General features: G+C 37.8%; 3 protein-coding genes and 1 long non-coding RNA gene across 5 annotated transcripts; all 4 read left to right on the top strand.

The window, feature by feature from the left end:
• The first annotated feature begins 690 nt into the window (after nucleotides 1-690).
• On the top strand, nucleotides 691-10,299 carry uroc1 (urocanate hydratase 1). Its single transcript, XM_062997015.1, has 19 exons — nucleotides 691-908; nucleotides 1,602-1,732; nucleotides 3,031-3,124; nucleotides 3,271-3,330; nucleotides 3,690-3,818; nucleotides 4,027-4,088; nucleotides 4,234-4,300; nucleotides 4,533-4,676; nucleotides 4,853-4,941; nucleotides 5,836-5,898; nucleotides 6,010-6,189; nucleotides 6,313-6,410; nucleotides 6,511-6,583; nucleotides 6,693-6,882; nucleotides 7,481-7,579; nucleotides 9,314-9,413; nucleotides 9,503-9,584; nucleotides 9,760-9,859; nucleotides 9,989-10,299. Exons 1-19 carry the CDS (start codon nucleotides 783-785, stop codon nucleotides 10,127-10,129), a joined length of 2,028 nt encoding a protein of 675 aa, XP_062853085.1. The 5' UTR covers nucleotides 691-782; the 3' UTR covers nucleotides 10,130-10,299.
• Nucleotides 10,300-12,639: 2,340 nt separating this feature from the next.
• On the top strand, nucleotides 12,640-15,597 carry si:dkey-197j19.5 (uncharacterized). Of its 2 annotated transcripts, none has more exons than XM_062997016.1 (4): nucleotides 12,640-13,244; nucleotides 14,314-14,482; nucleotides 14,583-14,718; nucleotides 15,100-15,597. In XM_062997016.1, exons 1-4 carry the CDS (start codon nucleotides 12,810-12,812, stop codon nucleotides 15,305-15,307), a joined length of 948 nt encoding a protein of 315 aa, XP_062853086.1. In that variant the 5' UTR covers nucleotides 12,640-12,809; the 3' UTR covers nucleotides 15,308-15,597. The 2 variants fall into 2 exon arrangements, with proteins under 2 accessions (XP_062853086.1, XP_062853087.1); XM_062997017.1 differs by having other exon boundaries at nucleotides 14,335-14,482.
• Nucleotides 15,598-17,897: 2,300 nt separating this feature from the next.
• LOC134316611 (uncharacterized) lies at nucleotides 17,898-18,518 on the top strand. Its single transcript, XR_010013111.1, has 3 exons — nucleotides 17,898-17,977; nucleotides 18,084-18,171; nucleotides 18,472-18,518. It is a non-coding gene; the product is annotated as an uncharacterized LOC134316611 (long non-coding RNA).
• On the top strand, nucleotides 18,518-19,305 carry si:dkey-197j19.6 (uncharacterized). The gene is made up of 4 exons (XM_062997018.1): nucleotides 18,518-18,574; nucleotides 18,704-19,016; nucleotides 19,109-19,148; nucleotides 19,249-19,305. Exons 1-4 carry the CDS (start codon nucleotides 18,522-18,524, stop codon nucleotides 19,266-19,268), a joined length of 426 nt encoding a protein of 141 aa, XP_062853088.1. The 5' UTR covers nucleotides 18,518-18,521; the 3' UTR covers nucleotides 19,269-19,305.
• Nucleotides 19,306-19,996: the final 691 nt, after the last annotated feature.

The following is a 19,996-nucleotide window of genomic DNA, read 5'->3' on the forward strand; positions in this document are numbered from 1 at the left end:
TGTTCTGTTGCATATAAAACTGCAAAAGCATGTCTCGCCACTAAGACAGCAGTGTAGCCCCATACTTTCAAGACATGAAAGCAGGAACTCAGTATGAAGGATGCCTAACCAAGGCAGAACAATACTGTAGCTAAGGAATCACAAACAAAAATGAATCTACAAAATAAAGGGTGCCCGAAATAACAGAAATAAATGAAAGAATCAAAAAATGAAGGTATCACTGTGGCACCAACACCATACAGCGCAAAGCCACTTAAAAATCAAGCAAAAGCTCAACAAAAACATTAACATTATTTTTACCAAAATTAAACTGAAGACAATTGTATTCTGCTTAGAGTAAATAATGTACATGTTTAAATCAAACACATGTAACACTTTTTTCACTGTGGTTATGAGGCAAGGACAGATTTCCAATGTTGTATAAACTACAAAACACTTAGTCTTAGTCTTGTGCTTAATCTTTGCACAATTTCTTTGAATCTTTAATTCATTTAGTGTTTAACAGGGGTAAGTAGTTTTGGGTGCTTGCCACATCATGGTTGATTCAATCAATAATTACCGAAGTAACAGATTCCAAGGTTCTTATTGGTTAACATGGGACGCAAACAGACTTTCAAAACCAATGTTGTAAAGGGGAGGGAAGGACAGGGTCATCCGGCAGCAGCTATCTTTCAGTCTGTGACTCTACATCTACATTCTGTGATTGTTACAGGGTGTGAGCCTGACAGAACCTACATTTTACCTTCTATTTTACCAACACCTCAGATCTGCTTGCAGGAATAATGACAGGCCTGAAGGAGCTTTGTGGGGGATTACCTCTCAACCCTATTCCACCAAATCATGGCAGGGACCCTAACATGCCTCATGCACCTATTCGTACGCCAAACCTTACTGCGGATGAGAAACGGGTGAGACAATAAATCATCAAATATTTTGCCAATAATAATGTTTTAATCATTTTATTACTTTCATTACTGAATTAGGTATTATTTCTGCAAAAAGGGGCAGAAATTAATGTAATATATACTAGGAGTGGATGGTTTGCCAGTATATATCACCTCATAAAAATATGTCTTGCCATAATATTTTAATTATAGTACCTGGTTCAGCTTTTCAGTTTATCTAATTGGCTGATTCTGGTATGTTAGAATCAGCAAAACACAAATTTCTGTAAGACTAGAGGGTTTTTTATACATTGCTCTAGTATATTTTTTCATACTAAATTTGATTATTTTTAACACAGTGGCTGGCAATAAACACATTTTAATTGATAAACTCTATCATCCATTAGATTTCATTCAGAGTCATGCAGTGTGTTTAAGGTCCAAAGGTAAGTTGTGCAGATTTTTAGGACTGTGGGGCCTGCTTTACTTTTTTTCAAGAAGTTTTCTATCAAGTTTGTGGTTCTGTTAATGATTACACAAGATAAGAGATGTAGTAACTAAAAGCAAGGATCAGTAGCCTGTATTTTTGTGAAAGAGAGGGGGTAGCATGAGTTTTGTACTATTGATTGTTACAACTGATTATCATGTAACATGATCTGTCAGTAACTTAAAAGTATAAACCCTGATCTAACCTGATCTAACCTGTCTATCCATCAGCTGGCTCTAAGCAACGCTCTCAGATATTTTCCTCCAACTCTACATGCAACTCTGGCACCAGAATTTGCCCAGGAGCTTAAACAGTATGGGCACATCTACATGTACAGATTCTGCCCTACAATACGCATGAGGTATATGCACGCCCACACACAAACACACACACGTTTATTAACCCTTACTGTTTCAGCTCAGTAGAGGAGCTAAAAAACTAAAAACAAAATACTGCTGCACCTAATACAACAATATTTGCATTAAACTCCTGTAAATGTCAAGTATGAAAATATGGCAGCCCCTTAAATTGTTTATCAGGTACTTGCATTGTTTTAAAATATATACAACATGATAATAAAGTTAAAATCTTAGTTGCAGGAGAGTTTTTGTTGACCCTGTGAAATGTCTTCTATTTAATCTTTCTAATCTAATCTAATCCTTCACTGTCCAGGACTAAAAAGGTATGTGATTTGGAATCATCTGTAGCACCAATGTTTTCTGTAGCTTCTTGTCACACTTGAACAACAGTGAAGAAGAACTGTAGACTGTTTTGTCATTTCTTGACATTTAGGTCAAACCATTACTTGGCCATTCTAAAACACACATTTAATTATTTAAACTGTTCTGTGGTGGCCCCCCCGACACTAATTGAATAAGCGGTTAAGAGAGTGAGTGAGTGAGTGAACTGTTCTGTTCTTAATTTATTCATCATTGTCCTAGCTGCATTTTTACACAGAATGTGAACAGTCACTTTAATAGGTTCTTTATATTTAAGAGTACCAACAGTACTGACTGAACTCTTCTTCTTCTTCTTCTTTCGGCTTTTTTCCCTTTTTCAGGGGTCGCCACAGCGAGTCATCCTCATGATCGCTCATTGATTTGGCACAATTTTTTTTACGCCGGATGCCCTTCCTGACACAACCCTCCCTAATTTATCCGGGCTTGGGACCGGCACTACAATGCACTAGTGCATCTAGCGGCTAGGTATCTATAGGACAATTCAGTGTTTCCAATTAACCTGGTGGCATGTTCTTGGACTGTGGGAGGAAACCGGAGTACCCGGAGGAAACCCACGCGGACACAGGGAGAACATGCAAACTCCGCACAGAAAGGACCCGGACCGCCCCACCTGGGGATTGAACCCAGGACCTTCTTGTTGTGAGGCGACAGTGCTACCCACTTAGCCACCGTGCCGCCCCTACTGACTGAACTCTATTTCTTTCTATTTTATAATTGATACATCCATCTTTACAAAAGTTGTTCTCAAGGTCTCTGAACTGTGTTTTGATTGGTACATGGTTTACATAAACATTTATAAAACCAACTTTGTGTAGCCTTGTATGCAGGATAAATGAATAATGAAATGAATAAATAAACAAATTAATGAACATTTTAAGATATTTTTCTAACCATTCTGTTGTTCGTTTGTGTGTTGCAGAGCATATCCTATTGATCAGTACCCCTGTAAAACACGACATGCTGCAGCCATCATGCATATGATCATGAACAATCTAGATCCTGCTGTAGCTCAGGTGTGCACACATACACACTCTCAAACAAATGCTGTAAAAGTAAATTATACAAGATGTTTATTTTGTGCAAATTCTGAACTGTAACATGATAAATAGATCACCTGTGTAATCCTCTGACTCACTTATTTACATCTGTCATGTTTCAGTTTCCACAGGAACTCGTCACTTATGGGGGAAATGGACAAGTGTTCAGTAACTGGGCCCAGGTAACAAATGTGTTTATGTAGTAAATAATTTAGACGACTACATGTTAAAAAGATAGGACACAGTCTGATAATTGGTTTGTTATAGACAAGATTATAAAAAGTACTGTAAAGTCAGCCTAATTACTTACTTCAAATGTCACACTTGTACATGTGATCACATAATAAAAATATAACAATTTGTTACAATACATTTGGTAATTCTTTGTTTAAATTGAAGTGTTTTTAAATAAAACTTTACTCTGTGTGTGTGTGTGTGTGTGTGTGTGTGTGTGTGTGTGTGTGTGTGTGTGTGTGTGTGTGTGTGTGTGTGTGTGTGTGTGTGTGTGTGTGTGTGTGTGTCTGTGCTTGTGTGTGTGTAGTTTTGGCTGGTATTTCATTACTTAAGCACTATGACTGAAGAGCAGACTTTGGTGATGTACAGTGGTCATCCTCTTGGTCTGTTTCCCAGTCTGCCCTCCTCTCCACGCTGTGTCATCACTAATGGCATGGTAATACAAACACACACACATTTATATAACAAAATATTAAGTTTAAATACTTATATTGGATATTTAAATTACTACCAATTATTGAACATTACTGCAATGAGCACTTTCTTTATGCCATTAATTCACACACAAAACTATTACTTAAATCATGTGAATACTGTGAGAATATAGTGATTACATTCATCTTCCCATTTTCATTTCTTTTCAGGTAATTCCTAACTATTCCTCCAGAGATACCTATGAGAAGATGTTTGCTCTGGGTTGTACCATGTAAGATTTAATCATACTAGTTCTGTTTCAGATTATTATCCCAGTGCTCAGAAAACTAGAAATCATCTCATGTTTATAATAATGTGAAGCTCTATCTGTACAGACCATACTGTATGTAAATGTTTGTTTGTCTTCTTGTGATTAGGTACGGGCAGATGACTGCAGGCAGCTATTGCTACATTGGGCCTCAGGGCATCGTTCATGGTACCATGGTAATTAACAGATCACATCACAAGACATCAGGCTGCTGTTTTTCCTCCAAATTATACATTTTCTAAATTAAAGTATTTCACTCCTCTTAAGGATGATATTTTAGCAATAATCAAAATGCTCAATGTTGTATAAAACACTATAAAATATTTAATTGCTTAGCATGGATGCAAAAACCTAAAACAGACAGAATGAACTTAACCCACCACTGTTTTACACTTTCTCTTTCTGCAGCTTACAATGCTGAACGCAGGTCGTAGGTACCTCGGCACGAGTGATCTGAGGGGTCGTGTGCTTGTGTCCTCTGGTTTAGGTGGCATGAGTGGAGCCCAGGCAAAAGCTGCAGTCATTGCTGGCTGTGTTGGGGTCATTGCAGAGGTTTGACCATTATCAGAAAATAATTATGAGTATGGCTTAAGAACCAGAGTTTCAATATTTTACAGCTCAGCCAGGCAGCAATTTTATTCAGATTTAGTGATACCAATAGCCCAGTGCAGATACACTTTCTCAGTGAATCTATAATAAATCTTACTCAAGACATATTCTTGTTAAAGGTTGATGAGGCTCCACTAAAAAAGAGACATGAGCAAGGCTGGGTAATGGAGGTCACCAAGGATCTGGATCATTGCATCCAGCGCATCAGGTACCGAACTCCACATTATCTGTTCCAGTTCTATTTTTAAGGATCCACAGTAACTATTTGTGGTGCACAATATTTACAAAATAAACACAGAAAATACTAGTTTACAAACAAATAGTAACTGAAGCTGCCAGACAGTCTGCTTCTTATTCTTCTTATTATTAAAGATATATCCTAAGAGGGTAAAATACACTTACAGTGAATGTGTATTTTTTCCTTGACTGAATGGTTTGAACACAGTTATATGAATTTGGTGATCAAAGATGTTTTAAATGTTATTTAACTTTGTGGCATGGCTTTCTAATTTCTCTATAGCAATTAATATTGACAGCTGGTTACTAATATGTGCCTATATAAACAGGGCTAGTTTGACTGCACCTGTTAGACTAAACAACAAGCATTACAATGGAAAAGTCACGAAAGCGCTCTACAAATCATTATACAATTGTCCATGAGGAATAAAGTACATAAAACCATTCACTATACACCGATCAGCCATAACATTAAAACCACCTTGTTTCTACACTCCACTTACCATATAGGAGCACTTTATAGTTCTGCAATTACTGACTGTAGTCCATCTGTTTCTCTGCATGCTACTGACTACAGTCAGTAATTGTGGAACTACAGAGTGCTTCTATATGGTAAGTGGAGCTAATAAAATGGACAGTGAGTGTAGAAACAAGGAGGTTTTAATGTTACGGTTGATCGGTGTATATGTGGACTATTCTGTATAAATGGACACCTGAGCATGAGCATATATCTCATCCCATTACAAAATATGATTACAAATACAAATGTTGTTAAAATATATAACCCAGCACCCACTCTGTACATGAAAAACCAAGTATTAAAAATGCAAGCCATAATAATCAGAAGAATGCTCTTTTTTAACAGGGAGGCTAGAAGGTCCAAGATGGCACTGAGTTTGGGATACCATGGTAATATTGTGGATTTGTGGTAAGTATTATTAGTCAAACTAACAAGCATCGTCATCTGCTTTTATCAGTTGTTTTGACAAGATCTGAAGTGTGTACATGTGAGTGTACATGTGTGTGTTGTGCATTTCAGGGAGCGACTGTGGCAGGAGTATGAGCAGACTGGAGAATTACTGGTGGATCTGGGTTCTGATCAGACTTCACTGCATAACCCATTTAGTGGTGGATATTACCCAGTACAGCTCAGCTTTAAACAAGCCAACCAGCTTATGAACACTGACCCTGAACAGTTTAAAGCCACTGTACATGAAAGGTACAATGAACCACTGACCAAAAATATACAAACACATACAAAATGAGAAATTACAATTGAATTATGATGCTAATCCAGTAATGACTTTAATGTCACTAAACTTTACTGCCCTTCACTCTGAAGTCTTTGTAGGCATGTATCAGCCATCAATAAACTATCTGAGAAAGGAATGTTCTTCTGGGATTATGGCAATGCCTTCCTTCTGGAAGCTAAAAGAGCAGGCAAGTGTCATTGCTACAAGCTTCTGAATTTTGGCGCAAGCAAGTTTGTATCAGTTTCTGTAAGAATGGATGGTTGTGATAATTCTTTTATCTCTACCAGGGGCTGAAGTAGAAAAGATAGGAGGGGGAGCCACAGAATTTAAATATCCCTCATATGTCCAACATATAATGGGGTAGGAATTTAAACACACACACACACACACACACACACACACACACATACATATATGGATGTTGCTTATACTCAGAAATTGATTAACTGATTTATACCTTCATCTATAGTGATATTTTCTCTATGGGTTTTGGACCCTTCCGCTGGGTCTGCACCTCTGGAAACCCTGCTGATCTGGCACAGACTGATAACATCGCCACTGCTGTGCTTGAGCAGATCAGTCCCAGAGTGACTGAGCGGGTTCGTCAACAGTATAGTGACAATATTCGTTGGATCCGTGAGGCTGGGAAACACAAAATGGTAAAGTCCAATTATTATTTATGAGAAAATTGTTTTCTATACAGTACAATAGTTTCAAATCAAATCACCTATGTTACATTACTATTCCCTCACATTGAAAATTAAATGTAAAATTGTATACACTGACACTTTTACAAAAAAAATTACAATAAAAATTTAAGGATTTATGCACATAACATAAATACTGGATAGAACCTAAGATATGTATATATGGATCCAAGCTGTACAAGACATAATTATATATGTGCAGGTGTAGAAGGGTTATATTTCAAGTTCAATTGATGATTTAATTTCTGTTTGACTCCAAACTCACAGAGACCCTGAGTAGAATAAAACAATTGCTGTGGAGCAGTTAAATGCTTTAATCAACTGGTATTAAAATATATTTCTAGTGATTAAACTAATGTTCTTTGCACCCCTGTTATCTTCAGTATCTTGGCTGCTTAGTTGTATTGTGGTCACTTGTAAGAGCAAATAAAGCAAATAGGAGCAAGTAAAGCTTTAGTTACTGTAAAGTAAAGTTTTGGGAACCATAAACTTTTTAAATGTACAAATAAACAGTTTATTTCTAACTATAGTTTTTTTGTTGTTCCGGTAGGTTGTGGGTTCTCAGGCACGAATTCTTTACTCAGACCAGAAGGGGAGAGTGTCCATAGCTTTGGCCATAAACCAAGCTGTCGCTGATGGCAAAGTCACTGTAAATATCACCACACACATTAACCACACAAATACGTACTATAACTAATACATACAGTGTATCACAAAAGTGAGTACACCCCTCACATTTCTGCAGATATTTAAGTATATCTTTTCATGGGACAACACTGACAAAATGACACTTTGACACAATGAAAAGTAGTCTGTGTGCAGCTTATATAACAGTGTAAATTTATTCTTCCCTCAAAATAACTCAATATACAGCCATTAATGTCTAAACCACCGGCAACAAAAGTGAGTACACCCCTTAGTGAAAGTTCCTGAAGTGACAATATTTTGTGTGGCCACCATTATTTCCCAGAACTGCCTTAACTCTCCTGGTCATGGAGTTTACCAGAGCTTCACAGGTTGCCACTGGAATGCTTTTCCACTCCTCCATGACGACATCACGGAGCTGGCGGATATTCGAGACTTTGCGCTCCTCCACCTTCCGCTTGAGGATGCCCCAAAGATGTTCTATTGGGTTTAGGTCTGGAGACATGCTTGGCCAGTCCATCACCTTTACCCTCAGCCTCTTCAATAAAGCAGTGGTCGTCTTAGAGGTGTGTTTGGGGTCATTATCATGCTGGAACACTGCCCTGTTTCCCAGTTTCCGGAGGGAGGGGATCATGCTCTGCTTCAGTATTTCACAGTACATATTGGAGTTCATGTGTCCCTCAATGAAATGTAACTCCCCAACACCTGCTGCACTCATGCAGCACCAGACCATGGCATTCCCACCACCATGCTTGACTGTAGGCATGACGCACTTATCTTTGTACTCCTCACCTGATTGCCGCCACACATGCTTGAGACCATCTGAACCAAACAAATTAATCTTGGTCTCATCAGACCATAGGACATGGTTCCAGTAATCCATGTCTTCAGCAAACTGTTTGCGGGCTTTCTTGTGTAGAGACTTCAGAAGAGGCTTCCTTCTGGGGTGACAGCCATGCAGACCAATTTGATGTAGTGTGCGGCGTATGGTCTGAGCACTGACAGGCTGACCCCCCACCTTTTCAATCTCTGCAGCAATGCTGACAGCACTCCTGCGCCTATCTTTCAAAGACAGCAGTTGGATGTGACGCTGAGCACGTGCACTCAGCTTCTTTGGATGACCAACGCGAGGTCTGTTCTGAGTGGACCCTGCTCTTTTAAAACGCTGGATGATCTTGGCCACTGTGCTGCAGCTCAGTTTCAGGGTGTTGGCAATCTTCTTGCAGCCTTGGCCATCTTCATGTAGCGCAACAATTCGTCTTTTAAGATCCTCAGAGAGTTCTTTGCCATGAGGTGCCATGTTGGAACTTTCAGTGACCAGTATGAGAGAGTGTGAGAGCTGTACTACTAAATTGAACACACCTGCTCCCTATGCACACCTGAGACCTAGTAACACTAACAAATCACATGACATTTTAGAGGGAAAATGACAAGCAGTGCTCAATTTGGACATTTAGGGGTGTAGTCTCTTAGGGGTGTACTCACTTTTGTTGCCGGTGGTTTAGACATTAATGGCTGTATATTGAGTTATTTTGAGGGAAGAATAAATTTACACTGTTATATAAGCTGCACACAGACTACTTTTCATTGTGTCAAAGTGTCATTTTGTCAGTGTTGTCCCATGAAAAGATATACTTAAATATCTGCAGAAATGTGAGGGGTGTACTCACTTTTGTGATACACTGTATATCTAATACTATATCAAATACAACATTAAGGATTCTTCTTTTCTCACTAGGCTCCTGTGGTGATCAGCAGAGATCATCATGATGTCAGTGGCACCGACAGTCCCTTTAGAGAGACTTCCAATATTTATGATGGGTCCGCCTTCTGTGCAGGTACACACAGTGAAAATGAGTCAGAAACACATACACAACTCATCACACTGCTATTCATCCTAACTGTGTTTATCCTGATTGGCTTGTAGATATGGCTGTGCAGAACATCATTGGTGATGCATTCCGTGGTGCCACATGGGTTGCTTTGCATAATGGAGGTGGTGTTGGATGGTAATTTAAGATTAGATTGCATTCTGTTATCAACTAATATAAATGGTTTAGTTTAGTTACTGAGTGGATTACATTACATCTGGTGGAATTTAGTACAATTTATAGAGTACTTAATTTATAGAGTACTTAATTAGTGCTCTACTAGTACTGATTGTTTTCTTATAATTTAATTTAGGGGTGAGGTAATGAACGGAGGTTTTGGGCTGGTTTTGGATGGTTCTGAGGAGGCTGGCAGGAGAGCCAGGACGATGCTGAACTGGGATGTTTCTAATGGGGTAAGAGAAGATATGATGACATGTTTGGTGAAATGATAGTATATTAAATATATTGTAATTTTTATTTTTATTGATCAATCCTTTATACAAAATTGTTTCCTTTTGATTTAATGACGTACATTTCTGCAGGTGGCTCGGAGGTGTTGGTCTGGAAATTCTAATGCATATGAGACGATTCAGCAGACCATGGAGGATCAGAAACAGCTGAGAGTTACCATGCCTTATCATGTGCAAGATGAACAGCTACTGGATCAAGTACTGCAGGGATAGAGCTACAACTACAGAGCTACAGAGTCACTACATATCACAGCATATACCAAGTATATTAAAAATCTGGTTGTTTGATAACTAGATTTCACATCACGAGATCAAATTTCGTAGACGTCTGCATGCCACTGGACTGTTGCTGAAGACAAATGTAATTAAACAAATAATATTTAGCACTGTGTCTATTGTGATTAACTTACATTAAACTTAGTACATATTTTAAAGCAGTAAAATACGCTACCCCACCATCTCTGTTTATATGCACTGTATACCATATACAGTGTGTACATTCACTGTGTACTGGGCCATACTAACAGGAACACCATACAAATAACCATGTTTTGAAAACACAGCCTTTACTCTGAACATCTGTTCCTTTTTGGCATTTATTTCACAAGTTGTTGTTAAAATCCCTTTGATATTTTGGTCCATAAACTGATGATGTAAGTACTAAATGGGTCATGTGCACCTTAATGCCATGAAACTATTGTTCTTCCATATTCCAAAATGTCAATACAATTCCATGTCATAGCCCAGACCCAAGAGTGGCGTGTCAACTCATGATGACATCCCACAAGTTCAAAATATTATGCCAAATTCAACCAAATATCTGTTAAATATAATTTAATGCATCTAATCAAATGCACAAAGGGCTATTATGACTGCAGATATTTGACCTTACTTGTTTCATCACTTAGGACTTAGGATCACTTAAATCAGATCAAGTTTCTGCCTAGCTGATATGAAAAACAGCAGTCACATCTGTCTACTGGAAATATGTTTATCTGCCAGGGTTAATTTAAATACTGCTTTTACTTAAAGTGCATTACTAATAATCCTAAGATGCTCTAACAGTGGAGGGTGTAAGCGAGCTCTTGGATGCAGCGTACATTTGTGAACTTATAAATCTTGTGTAAACTACCGTTTCTGTCATGAATCTAACCAAAGTGTGTAAAACATGACGTTAAAATCCTAATTAATAAATAAATAATACTGGCACGTAGGGCTGTGCGATATGACTAAAAAACTAATATCTCGATATGCTTTTGAGAAGTGGCGATACACGATATGATATAATGTAAACTTCAAGTACAGTGGCAGACCACTGCCCGTATTTTAGCTTACTTGGTTTACAAGTTCTTAAAAACACAAAATACTGTAGTTCTGATAAATTCTCACAGAATTACATTGTTTATATTCTGTATTATTACAAGGCTGTATTTGTATTAATTTTGACAATATTTATATCAAACAAACCACAAATGAATCTCTTTCACAAATGAACTGATTCCTTTTTGTGAGCAAAACTAATGAATCTTTACCATAGATAAGAGCACAGCTCCCTGATTCGATTCCAACAAATAATTTGTTTAAAAAGAGTCGTTTCTGACTCTTTACTCAGTGATTCAGTTTGCATGTGTGCGTGCACGTGCCCACCCGCTCATGTGCTAGAAAAGCGTTATGCGCAGCGCTTGTGCTCTTTTTAAACAGTGGCGGCTCCTGCCAAATCTCTCAGGGGGGGGCAACTGTTGCATTGATGGCCCAATTAAAGCTTAAATAATCAACATCTTAAGTCATCTGTCAGTTTGCCCTCACAAATAACTTTGAACATGGAGAGAGACCAGCTTTACCATTAATCATAAGATTAAGTAAAGCCTTCACACTAATAATTTAATTCAGTCTTCATCAGATAGCATTTTATTTTAGGTGCAGCAGATCCAGAATAAAATTGGCATCGGGGCTGATGTGCAATGAATAAAGAAGTACAATTAAACAGTTGGGGAGATACAATAAGTGCAATCACAATTCACTATTTAAAAATGACATTACTTACTTGTAATTTACGTGTAACTTATATGATTTCCCCCCCTTTGTAGATACTTGATGTTTAAATTTGGTCTGGGTGGCCCTAATTCTTAAGTTGCTAATTTATCCTGATTACACAATGGAGTTGCTCCGAACTGAGGTGATGGTAGTCATGGTGACGAGATCTCGACACCAGGTTACGTGTGACGCAAAGTGCGAGCCCTCCCGGAAGCCATTCAGAATGTATTGCAGCACCTGCAGTTTGAAAAAAAGAGCCTTAACATGAGAGTCTATGAGAGCAATCCGGGGCGATTTTCAGTCAGACTGAAATCGCCCCAAAAGGGGGCGGTACTGTACGGAACACAACTCGATGCTGATTGGACTACGATATTCCGAGGCAAGACAGACTCCAGAACAGTCACAGCTGTGATAGAAAGATTTCTTCCCTTTCGTCCTTTGGTGGTGCGTTGCCCGATTGCCCTAAGGAACGAGCCGCCCCTGGTTTTAAATGTTCTTAAATGGTAACCTGTATATCTTAGACATACTCGATACATCGAATATGGCCATTTTTAACATCGTGTAAAAAGTAATATCGAATATATCGATATTCGCGATATACCGCCCAGCCTTACACGTGCCTCTTCACACTCAGTTCTAAAGAGCTGGAGCGTGGAGTTTTGTTACCATGGAGACGCGCGTAAACGCAGGAGGAAAACAGAGCAGAAGGGTAGTGGTCCTGATCTATGGGCCGATATAAGGACGCTTTATAAATCTGTTTAAAATTAACACGTTGAATCAATTTTGACTTGAGTTTTGGTTCATTCTCGTGAGGAGACGCGAGACCTGTGTAGCCTGGTTTAAAGAGAAAACAGTCGGTATGGATGACCCGGAGGTGGCGGAGACATTTAGACTATTAAAGAAGCGAGATCTGTCCCAGACCTATTCTTTTAAAATGGCTTGTCGCGAGTTTGGTCCTCCGAAATGCAGAAATAGAATAATTATCGCCCCTCCGATGCCAAAGCCGTATAAAAGCAGTCCCTCAGTGCTCCTGTACGGCGGCGGGGAGCTGGTCATGTCTCAGAGAGTAACAGAGGAGAAAAACTCCAGGAGAGTCCAGGAGGAGAAACGTGAGGAGCACACAGACTGGTTGAGTAAACGACGGGCTTTTCGTAAAGCGCTGGATGGACTGGGTAATCTGGATTCATGGTTCTACAACAAACCAGATCTCACAAAAATGGAAAGTAACGTGATGGAGAGGAGGAAACAAATACGGGAAACAACTCCGTCTGAAGAACTCGTCAGTGATGTCCAGGTAAGTTCTAACAGTGGCGGTTCTAGGGGGGCGAGTTTGAATGAAAATGTAGACTGAAAACTGCATAAATAAAATGTTGAATTCTATTGAATATCGACTGTTTCCTCTTAATGCCCACAATGCACATTTGAGCAGAAAGTAATTGGCCCCTCTAACATAGCCTCTGGCCCCTTAAAAGTCAAAGTAAATGTAAGAAAATCTGTGTTGTTTTTTTTTTTTTTGCATTTTCCATGCTGTTCCAACTTTTTCTGATTTGGGGTTGTAAGCATTAAATAAAGCTTAAATTGATTCTTATAATAATAGAAAAAATAGTCTTAGCCACCCCCACCCCCCTCATTTATCTCACACTAAAAGATAAGGAAAAGTCAACCTGGCCAGCAGAGAGCGCAATTGCAATTACTGTGGATTCCCTTTAACCATCTCTATTCTATCTCAACAGATATAGCCGATCATGTCTGTGTATGTGCTTGGTCAATCAATGGCACAACAGTTTTGAACTTTGGATACCATTAGATGTTCCAGCAGGACAGTTACTAATGGCTAAATGAGGCTATGCTTTTGAAATGGCCTTGCCAAATATGTGGACGTACTGAAAAAATTATTACAGAAAAATATGTAGTAAAACACTAACCAAAACCAACTATAAATGTATTAAAAACTTAATGAAATTAATTAATAAAAAATTAATGGGTTTCCCTCCAGGAACTCTGGTTTCCTCACTCATTCCAAAGACATGTAAGTTAGGTGAAGTGGAGATACAAAACTCACAATGAACTTGATGTAGCACATGTAACCTGTAACTACCTGTCCTGTTATAAATTCAACCAAAGTGGACAAAAAGAGTTTCATTTATTTGACACAGAAAAAGAACAGTTGCAAAATCGTTAAAATATCAATATCATATCATCATTGTGTCATTGTAAACCAATTTAATTTTCCGTTGTTGAAAGCAGTTTTGAATTTGTGTTACTGCTATTTCCCAATTATGTCCCCCAAAATGTAACAGTCTGTAACAACAAGCCAGAATCGTATAATACAGATAAGCAAGTACAGTCCTGTACTTTTTCAGCATAAGCAGATTTTGTCCCAGAATGACCACTCACAGTTATCCACTCTTGGAGGACTCACAGGCTGTGCAGTGGACCACTTTAGGGACCGATGTCTGGAAGATTACCTCAGCTCTCTAAAGCAGTGCCAAAGACATGGCCTGCCAATCAGCCAGGCCACACTAAAACGAGGTACAGACAATTTAAGGTGATTTGAGACCATGTTCTAGAAAACCAGACGTAGTGCGTATGCATGAAATACCAGAATATCCCTTCTCTCTCTCCATTTAAGTGCTGCTTCACCCTGAAGATGTAAGTGCTGCCAGTGCTCTGCCAAGTCCTGGGATGGGGCGGAGGGGTTGGATGTCCTACAGTATTCTTCCACAGAAAAAAATGGAAGACGATGACAATATCGACCCCAAAGAGATGTGAGTAAATGGGTTACAAATACGCATAAAAATGTATACCTCAAGGGGTGTGTATTTTTTGTAAGTTTATTAATTATTGTTAGTGATTTACCTACTAGACTAGAGTTTCTAAACCAGAGTGTAAAATTCTGTATACCCTTTTTGTCCTAAGGGTCAAAAAACCTTAAATTCAAGCAGCTTAACTGAATTTTAACCCCCAAATCTATTTTGCATGAAGAAACAATCTGTACGTAATCTAAAACTTTCTAAATGTCTGAGGTCACTCTGGAAAAAGTAATCAGATTTGAAGTTCAAAAAACATTTAGCAAGTTTTCTGTGCTGTTAAACATAGTGATAGGTCATTTTTGACAAAAAAATTTTTTGTCTGTTTTTGTTTGCTAGTTCTCAACTTGCAGACTCTAATGCATTTTGGCCTGGTCACGATGGTCACATGAGGTTATACCTGCCTGCGATGTCCAACCGTCATGAAAGTGTGCTGTTCAGTCGTGTTGAACACACCCCTGTTCCATGTAATGGACACTGGCCCATCAATCAAGCAGGATACTACACCTCTGGAGACATCAATAGACACAAAGTCTACACTTTGTAGAATTCATAACAGCCTTTCCTTAATCTACTACAGCTGGTCATGATAAACTTGTGAAACATACTGCTGTAAAATTACAACACAATTATTTTGAATGTTATGAACTGCTTTTTATATAATTCAGTGAAGCACATGGACTTGTCAAAGTATAGAAGTTGTAACTGCAGTGAATTTGTTGCATTCTGTTATTAAACAGGCAGCAGTGATTATATGCTTCAGTAAACAAAATCCTGTGTTTATTCAATGTGATTTCACTTTTAAATTAAGCCCTTGTAATACAATTAGTAGAAGAATGCCTTTATTTGTCATTTTTACATATACAGACATACAGTACAATGAAATTCTTTCTTCATTTATCCCAGCTTGTTTGGGTCAGAGAGCAGGGTTAGCCATTGTATGACATCCCTGGAGCAGAGAGGGTTAAGGGCCTTGCTCTAGGGCCCAACAGTGGCTGCATGGCAGAGGTGGGATTCAAACTCTCTACCTTTTAGTTGATAGCCCAAAGCTCTACCCACTAGGCTACCACTGTCCCATACATTACTAAGTAGCCTATTAAATCATGTTCTTAACAAGTATTATATTTTTGTCATTGTCTACTATGGTTAGTTTTCAAGTTAATGCTTATTTAAGCAGCAGATGTAATATTACACTGCACAATACTATAAGAACAGTCTCAGATCTATGTTTTATATTATAATAGCTGTATTTTATATGTTGTATTATTAAAATGATAAACATGATATTTGTTGTGCAGTAACAAACACAATAACACTTCCCTGTACAATAAGACTGGGGAAATTCTAAAATGTGTTACACTAATCTTAATAGGAACATTTATATAGAATGTTTATACATTACAATTAATTACAATAAATTACAACAAACAAATACAAATTAAAAGTATTAATTAAAGGCTAAGCATATCACAGACCTGGTGCGTTTGCACTGTGTATTTTAGTTACCTCACATTTCCTGGGTGGGTAAATTAAAGATTCTGTCAAATAGACATAAAGTGTAGAAATACATTAAACTGATGTTCCGGATAAAGTGGTAGTTTTAAATTACCATTATGATTATTAGTCATTGACCTAAATGCCATTGTCTGTGCTAACGTACAAGCACGTGTGTGTCTTATTTTGTATTTCAGTAAAATATTCTTGACCCTGGTGCTTAATGCATAGGGAAACTGTTGTGTATGTGTGTGTGTGTGTGGCTGTGTGCACGTGCGTGTGAGTGTGATGTATTTAAATACTCAGGTGTAGGTTAATGCGAATGTTATGAGAGAAAAAGCAGAACAACAGCTCAGAGAATATAGCAAGATGTCTCGTGTTTTAAGTACACTTCTGTCAATTCGTGAAAATGGCCTCCTCTGTACCATGTTGGGTCCAGACTGTAGTGTGAGTATTTCTATTTTAATTACTTTTATTATTATTATTGTTTTTACATAGTCACCTTTTTTTCTTCCTGCTTTAATTGTGGGGCTACTTTAATGTGTTCATTTTTGTTATGTATTTACCCTTATAGTACTGTATACTAATCCTTATTAATAATTCATTAAAAGTATTAATAACTAAATTTGTAAACATTTGATTGAAATAGAAGCAGTAAACATTCAACAGAATTATCTAAATAGCTTCAGTTGCGATATTAATAGATTTGTGTGTGTGAGTGTGTGTGTTTGTTTATTAGAATTTTAATGTCATGTTTTACACTCTTTGGTTACATTTATGACAGGAACGGTAGTTACTCATTACACAAGATTCATCAGTTCACAAGGTTATATTGAACACAGTCATGGACAATTTTGTATCTCCAATTCACCTCACTTGCATGTCTTTAGACTGTGGGAGGAAACCGGAGCACCCGGAGGAAACCCACGCAGACACGGGGAGAACATGCAAACTCCACACAGAAAGGACCCAGACCTTGTTGCTGTGAGGCGACAGTGCTACCCACTTAGCCACCGTGCCACCCGTGTGTGTGTGTGTGTGTGTGTGAAAATTACTCAATTGCAACAAAATCAATTTTATTTACTTCCTTGTAAATGACACCATAACAGCAACTTTGCATCTCGCATGCATAAAGCTCAGACTTTGTACCTGTTCAAGCATATGTGCTAAACTACTGAAAAGGGGGAAAATGGATTTAATCAGGACTATGCGGTTAGTTAATAGTTAGTAATTGTTACAGATATTACAATGAAACAAAATGTATGTTGTGAATATTTTTATATTAAATCTTTAAAAAGCCTATAGGTTTGGCCTGGATATAAAATGGTCCTTTGTTGAACAGTTTTCATTTATTTAGAAGCTCATTTGTTTATGGTTTGATTGTGTGTATTTCCTGCATAACTGATTTTACAGTCAAAATGAACACACAGTATTCCTTTGATAATGTGTGTGTGTGTTTCAGGCATCAGCTTTTGCAGTGGTACAGTTGTACATGGCAACTGGCAGTCAGAAATCTGAATGGGAACTCCATAGTTGTGGAGTGGGGTGCCTGGTGCAAGACAGAAAGTTACATTCAATATTTATACGGATCTTTAGTGTCAAGGTTGCACACATCCACACACATCCAGGTGCAGAAGGTCCCAGATTGCTGTGGGAGCAGGAGCTGTACACACCTTTCAAATATAAAACCCCCTGTCCCTATTTCCATACATTACACACTGATGTTAGTAACAAATCTCACCCTAGATCATCATTCTATCTTTTTTGTGTCTCTCTCTCTATATTTTTATTTTGTAAATAACTTCAGTGTGTTTGTTGTGTCTGTGTAGGACTGTTGGGCTGGATTAAACTTTGCTGATGAGGACGAGGCTAGCCGATTCTGTAGTGCTGTACAAAAGTGCATCAACAGTACTAAAGGTCTGCATAACACCTTAACTGCCATTTAAAACTATTATGTATTTATTCATACACAGCTGCTATCAGAATCAAATCTTTTTTTAGTGAAATCAGTCCAACACAGTAGAAAGGTCAGACTTTCTGGACCTTTTAAAGTCTGGTACGTGGTAAATGTGTAGAGTCAAACTGAGGATTTTTAATTCTAACAAAAATTAAGTTGAGGTTTTAAAAATATACTAAAAAATATTCAAGAAATTCTGACACTTATAATAAGGATTTAAAAAGAGAAATGCTCCTACTGTCTATTTTTGTGTTTTGTAGTGCGTCCTGTATTCATGTACACTCAGAGTCTAGACTCTTCCTCTGAAAGGATGCTGAGAAGCAAGCTGAATGCATGTCTGTTTGTTTCTGAAAACTTTAGAGGGTATGAAGCATGTGAACACTCCCAACCCACCCACAATTATCCATACTCACTTCCCATTGGTTAAACTTAATTGGTATACTATTAATTCTGTGGTCTTTACTTAATCTTGTTTAATATGACACTGTTTAGGTATGCATCCCCTAAATCCACACCTACTAATGACCCAGAAGTTACCAGTAAAACAGTAGAAACAGAAGCCAGTGCTATGAATTCCAGACCAGCTAGCAAACCATGCCGCATCTCCAGCAGTGAAGCTGCATCTCTTTCTCTGGCACAGCGAAAGGGACCCCTGCCACCCATCCCTTCCTATGCACAAAAAAACAAATCTGTTTCGGCTCCCATGGACGATGACGTGATTAACATTCTACTCCCCCCACCATTTCCAGCCCCCAGACTGATCATTGCTTCAGCAGGAGTCAAGAAACGTGCTAGTTTTTCGCCAGTGAGTAAACTGTAACGTTGTGTATTAATTAAAGTTAATTTAAATAAATTATGTATTTGGCTATGTTTATGTGAAACGCACGTTTATTTTAGAGAGGAAATTATGCAGCCTGTAGAACCTTGGATTTTTCAGGTAAATCTGTTGCTTCATATAAAACACATGTATGATAAATACACAAATACATATTTGACCCATTTTGTTATTTTAACATTGTTTGTTTCTGTATTTGTAGATGACATTTATGTGGATTAAGCATTTCTTTCACTACAATGGAGCTCCATCATCCAATGGATGTGACTTATTAAATAAATCTACTATGTTAACATACGTTACACAATTTTTTTGCTTTTAAACACTGCAATAAAGATGTTCAGTTCATGTAATAAAAAATTGTGTTTCATTGGCAATATTGAGTCACTGCTCTATAAAATATTAATCCTGCTATGACTGCAACAAACTGGTTAATCACCGGTAGGAGAGTGTTCCAGTGTTATTTGCAACCTGGGGTTGGCTTGCTATGTATGTTTGCTTACTGCTTAAAAGTTCAATCAGGTAAAACAATGAATTGCTGTTAATTTTTTATGCATACTTGTAGTACACACACACACACACACACACACACACACACACACACACACACACACACACACACACACACAAACTAGCCACTTTGCTTAATAATGCTTTAAATTCCATTTGAAGCTTCATTTGCCTTGGTTACTACTTTTAGGGGTATGTGTGTGTGTTTGTTTATTTACTAGATAACACAAATCCATCCTTTCTTAGTAACCCTACTGTTTTTGTCATTGTTTAATTATTATGCCTGCTATTTTCACCTCACAGTTATTTTAGAAGGATACAATTGTAAATATAATCAGTAGATGCTTAGATACAAATGGCAATTTAAATGTTAAGGTTAAAACAATAAACATTTATTAATACTTCATTGTTATTCATTGTTGAAAACGATCCATCACCCA

The sequence above is a fragment of the Trichomycterus rosablanca genome, chromosome 6 (assembly GCF_030014385.1).
Source record: "Trichomycterus rosablanca isolate fTriRos1 chromosome 6, fTriRos1.hap1, whole genome shotgun sequence".
Classification (NCBI taxonomy): Eukaryota; Metazoa; Chordata; class Actinopteri; order Siluriformes; family Trichomycteridae; genus Trichomycterus; species Trichomycterus rosablanca.

Excerpts from the sequence above, each read along its gene's own strand:
- si:dkey-197j19.5 (XM_062997016.1), top strand. The coding sequence starts at position 12,810 with ATGGATGACCCGGAGGTGGCGGAGACATTTAGACTATTAAAGAAGCGA. Across the intron at positions 13,245-14,313 it reads AACTCGTCAGTGATGTCCAG|CATAAGCAGATTTTGTCCCA; the intron begins GTAAGTTCTAAC and ends GTACTTTTTCAG. Across the intron at positions 14,719-15,099 it reads AATATCGACCCCAAAGAGAT|TTCTCAACTTGCAGACTCTA; the intron begins GTGAGTAAATGG and ends TTTGTTTGCTAG.
- si:dkey-197j19.6 (XM_062997018.1), top strand. The coding sequence starts at position 18,522 with ATGCTGAGAAGCAAGCTGAATGCATGTCTGTTTGTTTCTGAAAACTTT. Across the intron at positions 18,575-18,703 it reads GTTTCTGAAAACTTTAGAGG|GTATGCATCCCCTAAATCCA; the intron begins GTATGAAGCATG and ends GACACTGTTTAG. Across the intron at positions 19,149-19,248 it reads TAGAACCTTGGATTTTTCAG|ATGACATTTATGTGGATTAA; the intron begins GTAAATCTGTTG and ends CTGTATTTGTAG.
- uroc1 (XM_062997015.1), top strand. The coding sequence starts at position 783 with ATGACAGGCCTGAAGGAGCTTTGTGGGGGATTACCTCTCAACCCTATT. Across the intron at positions 909-1,601 it reads TTACTGCGGATGAGAAACGG|CTGGCTCTAAGCAACGCTCT; the intron begins GTGAGACAATAA and ends TCTATCCATCAG. Across the intron at positions 9,414-9,502 it reads TGGGTCCGCCTTCTGTGCAG|ATATGGCTGTGCAGAACATC; the intron begins GTACACACAGTG and ends ATTGGCTTGTAG.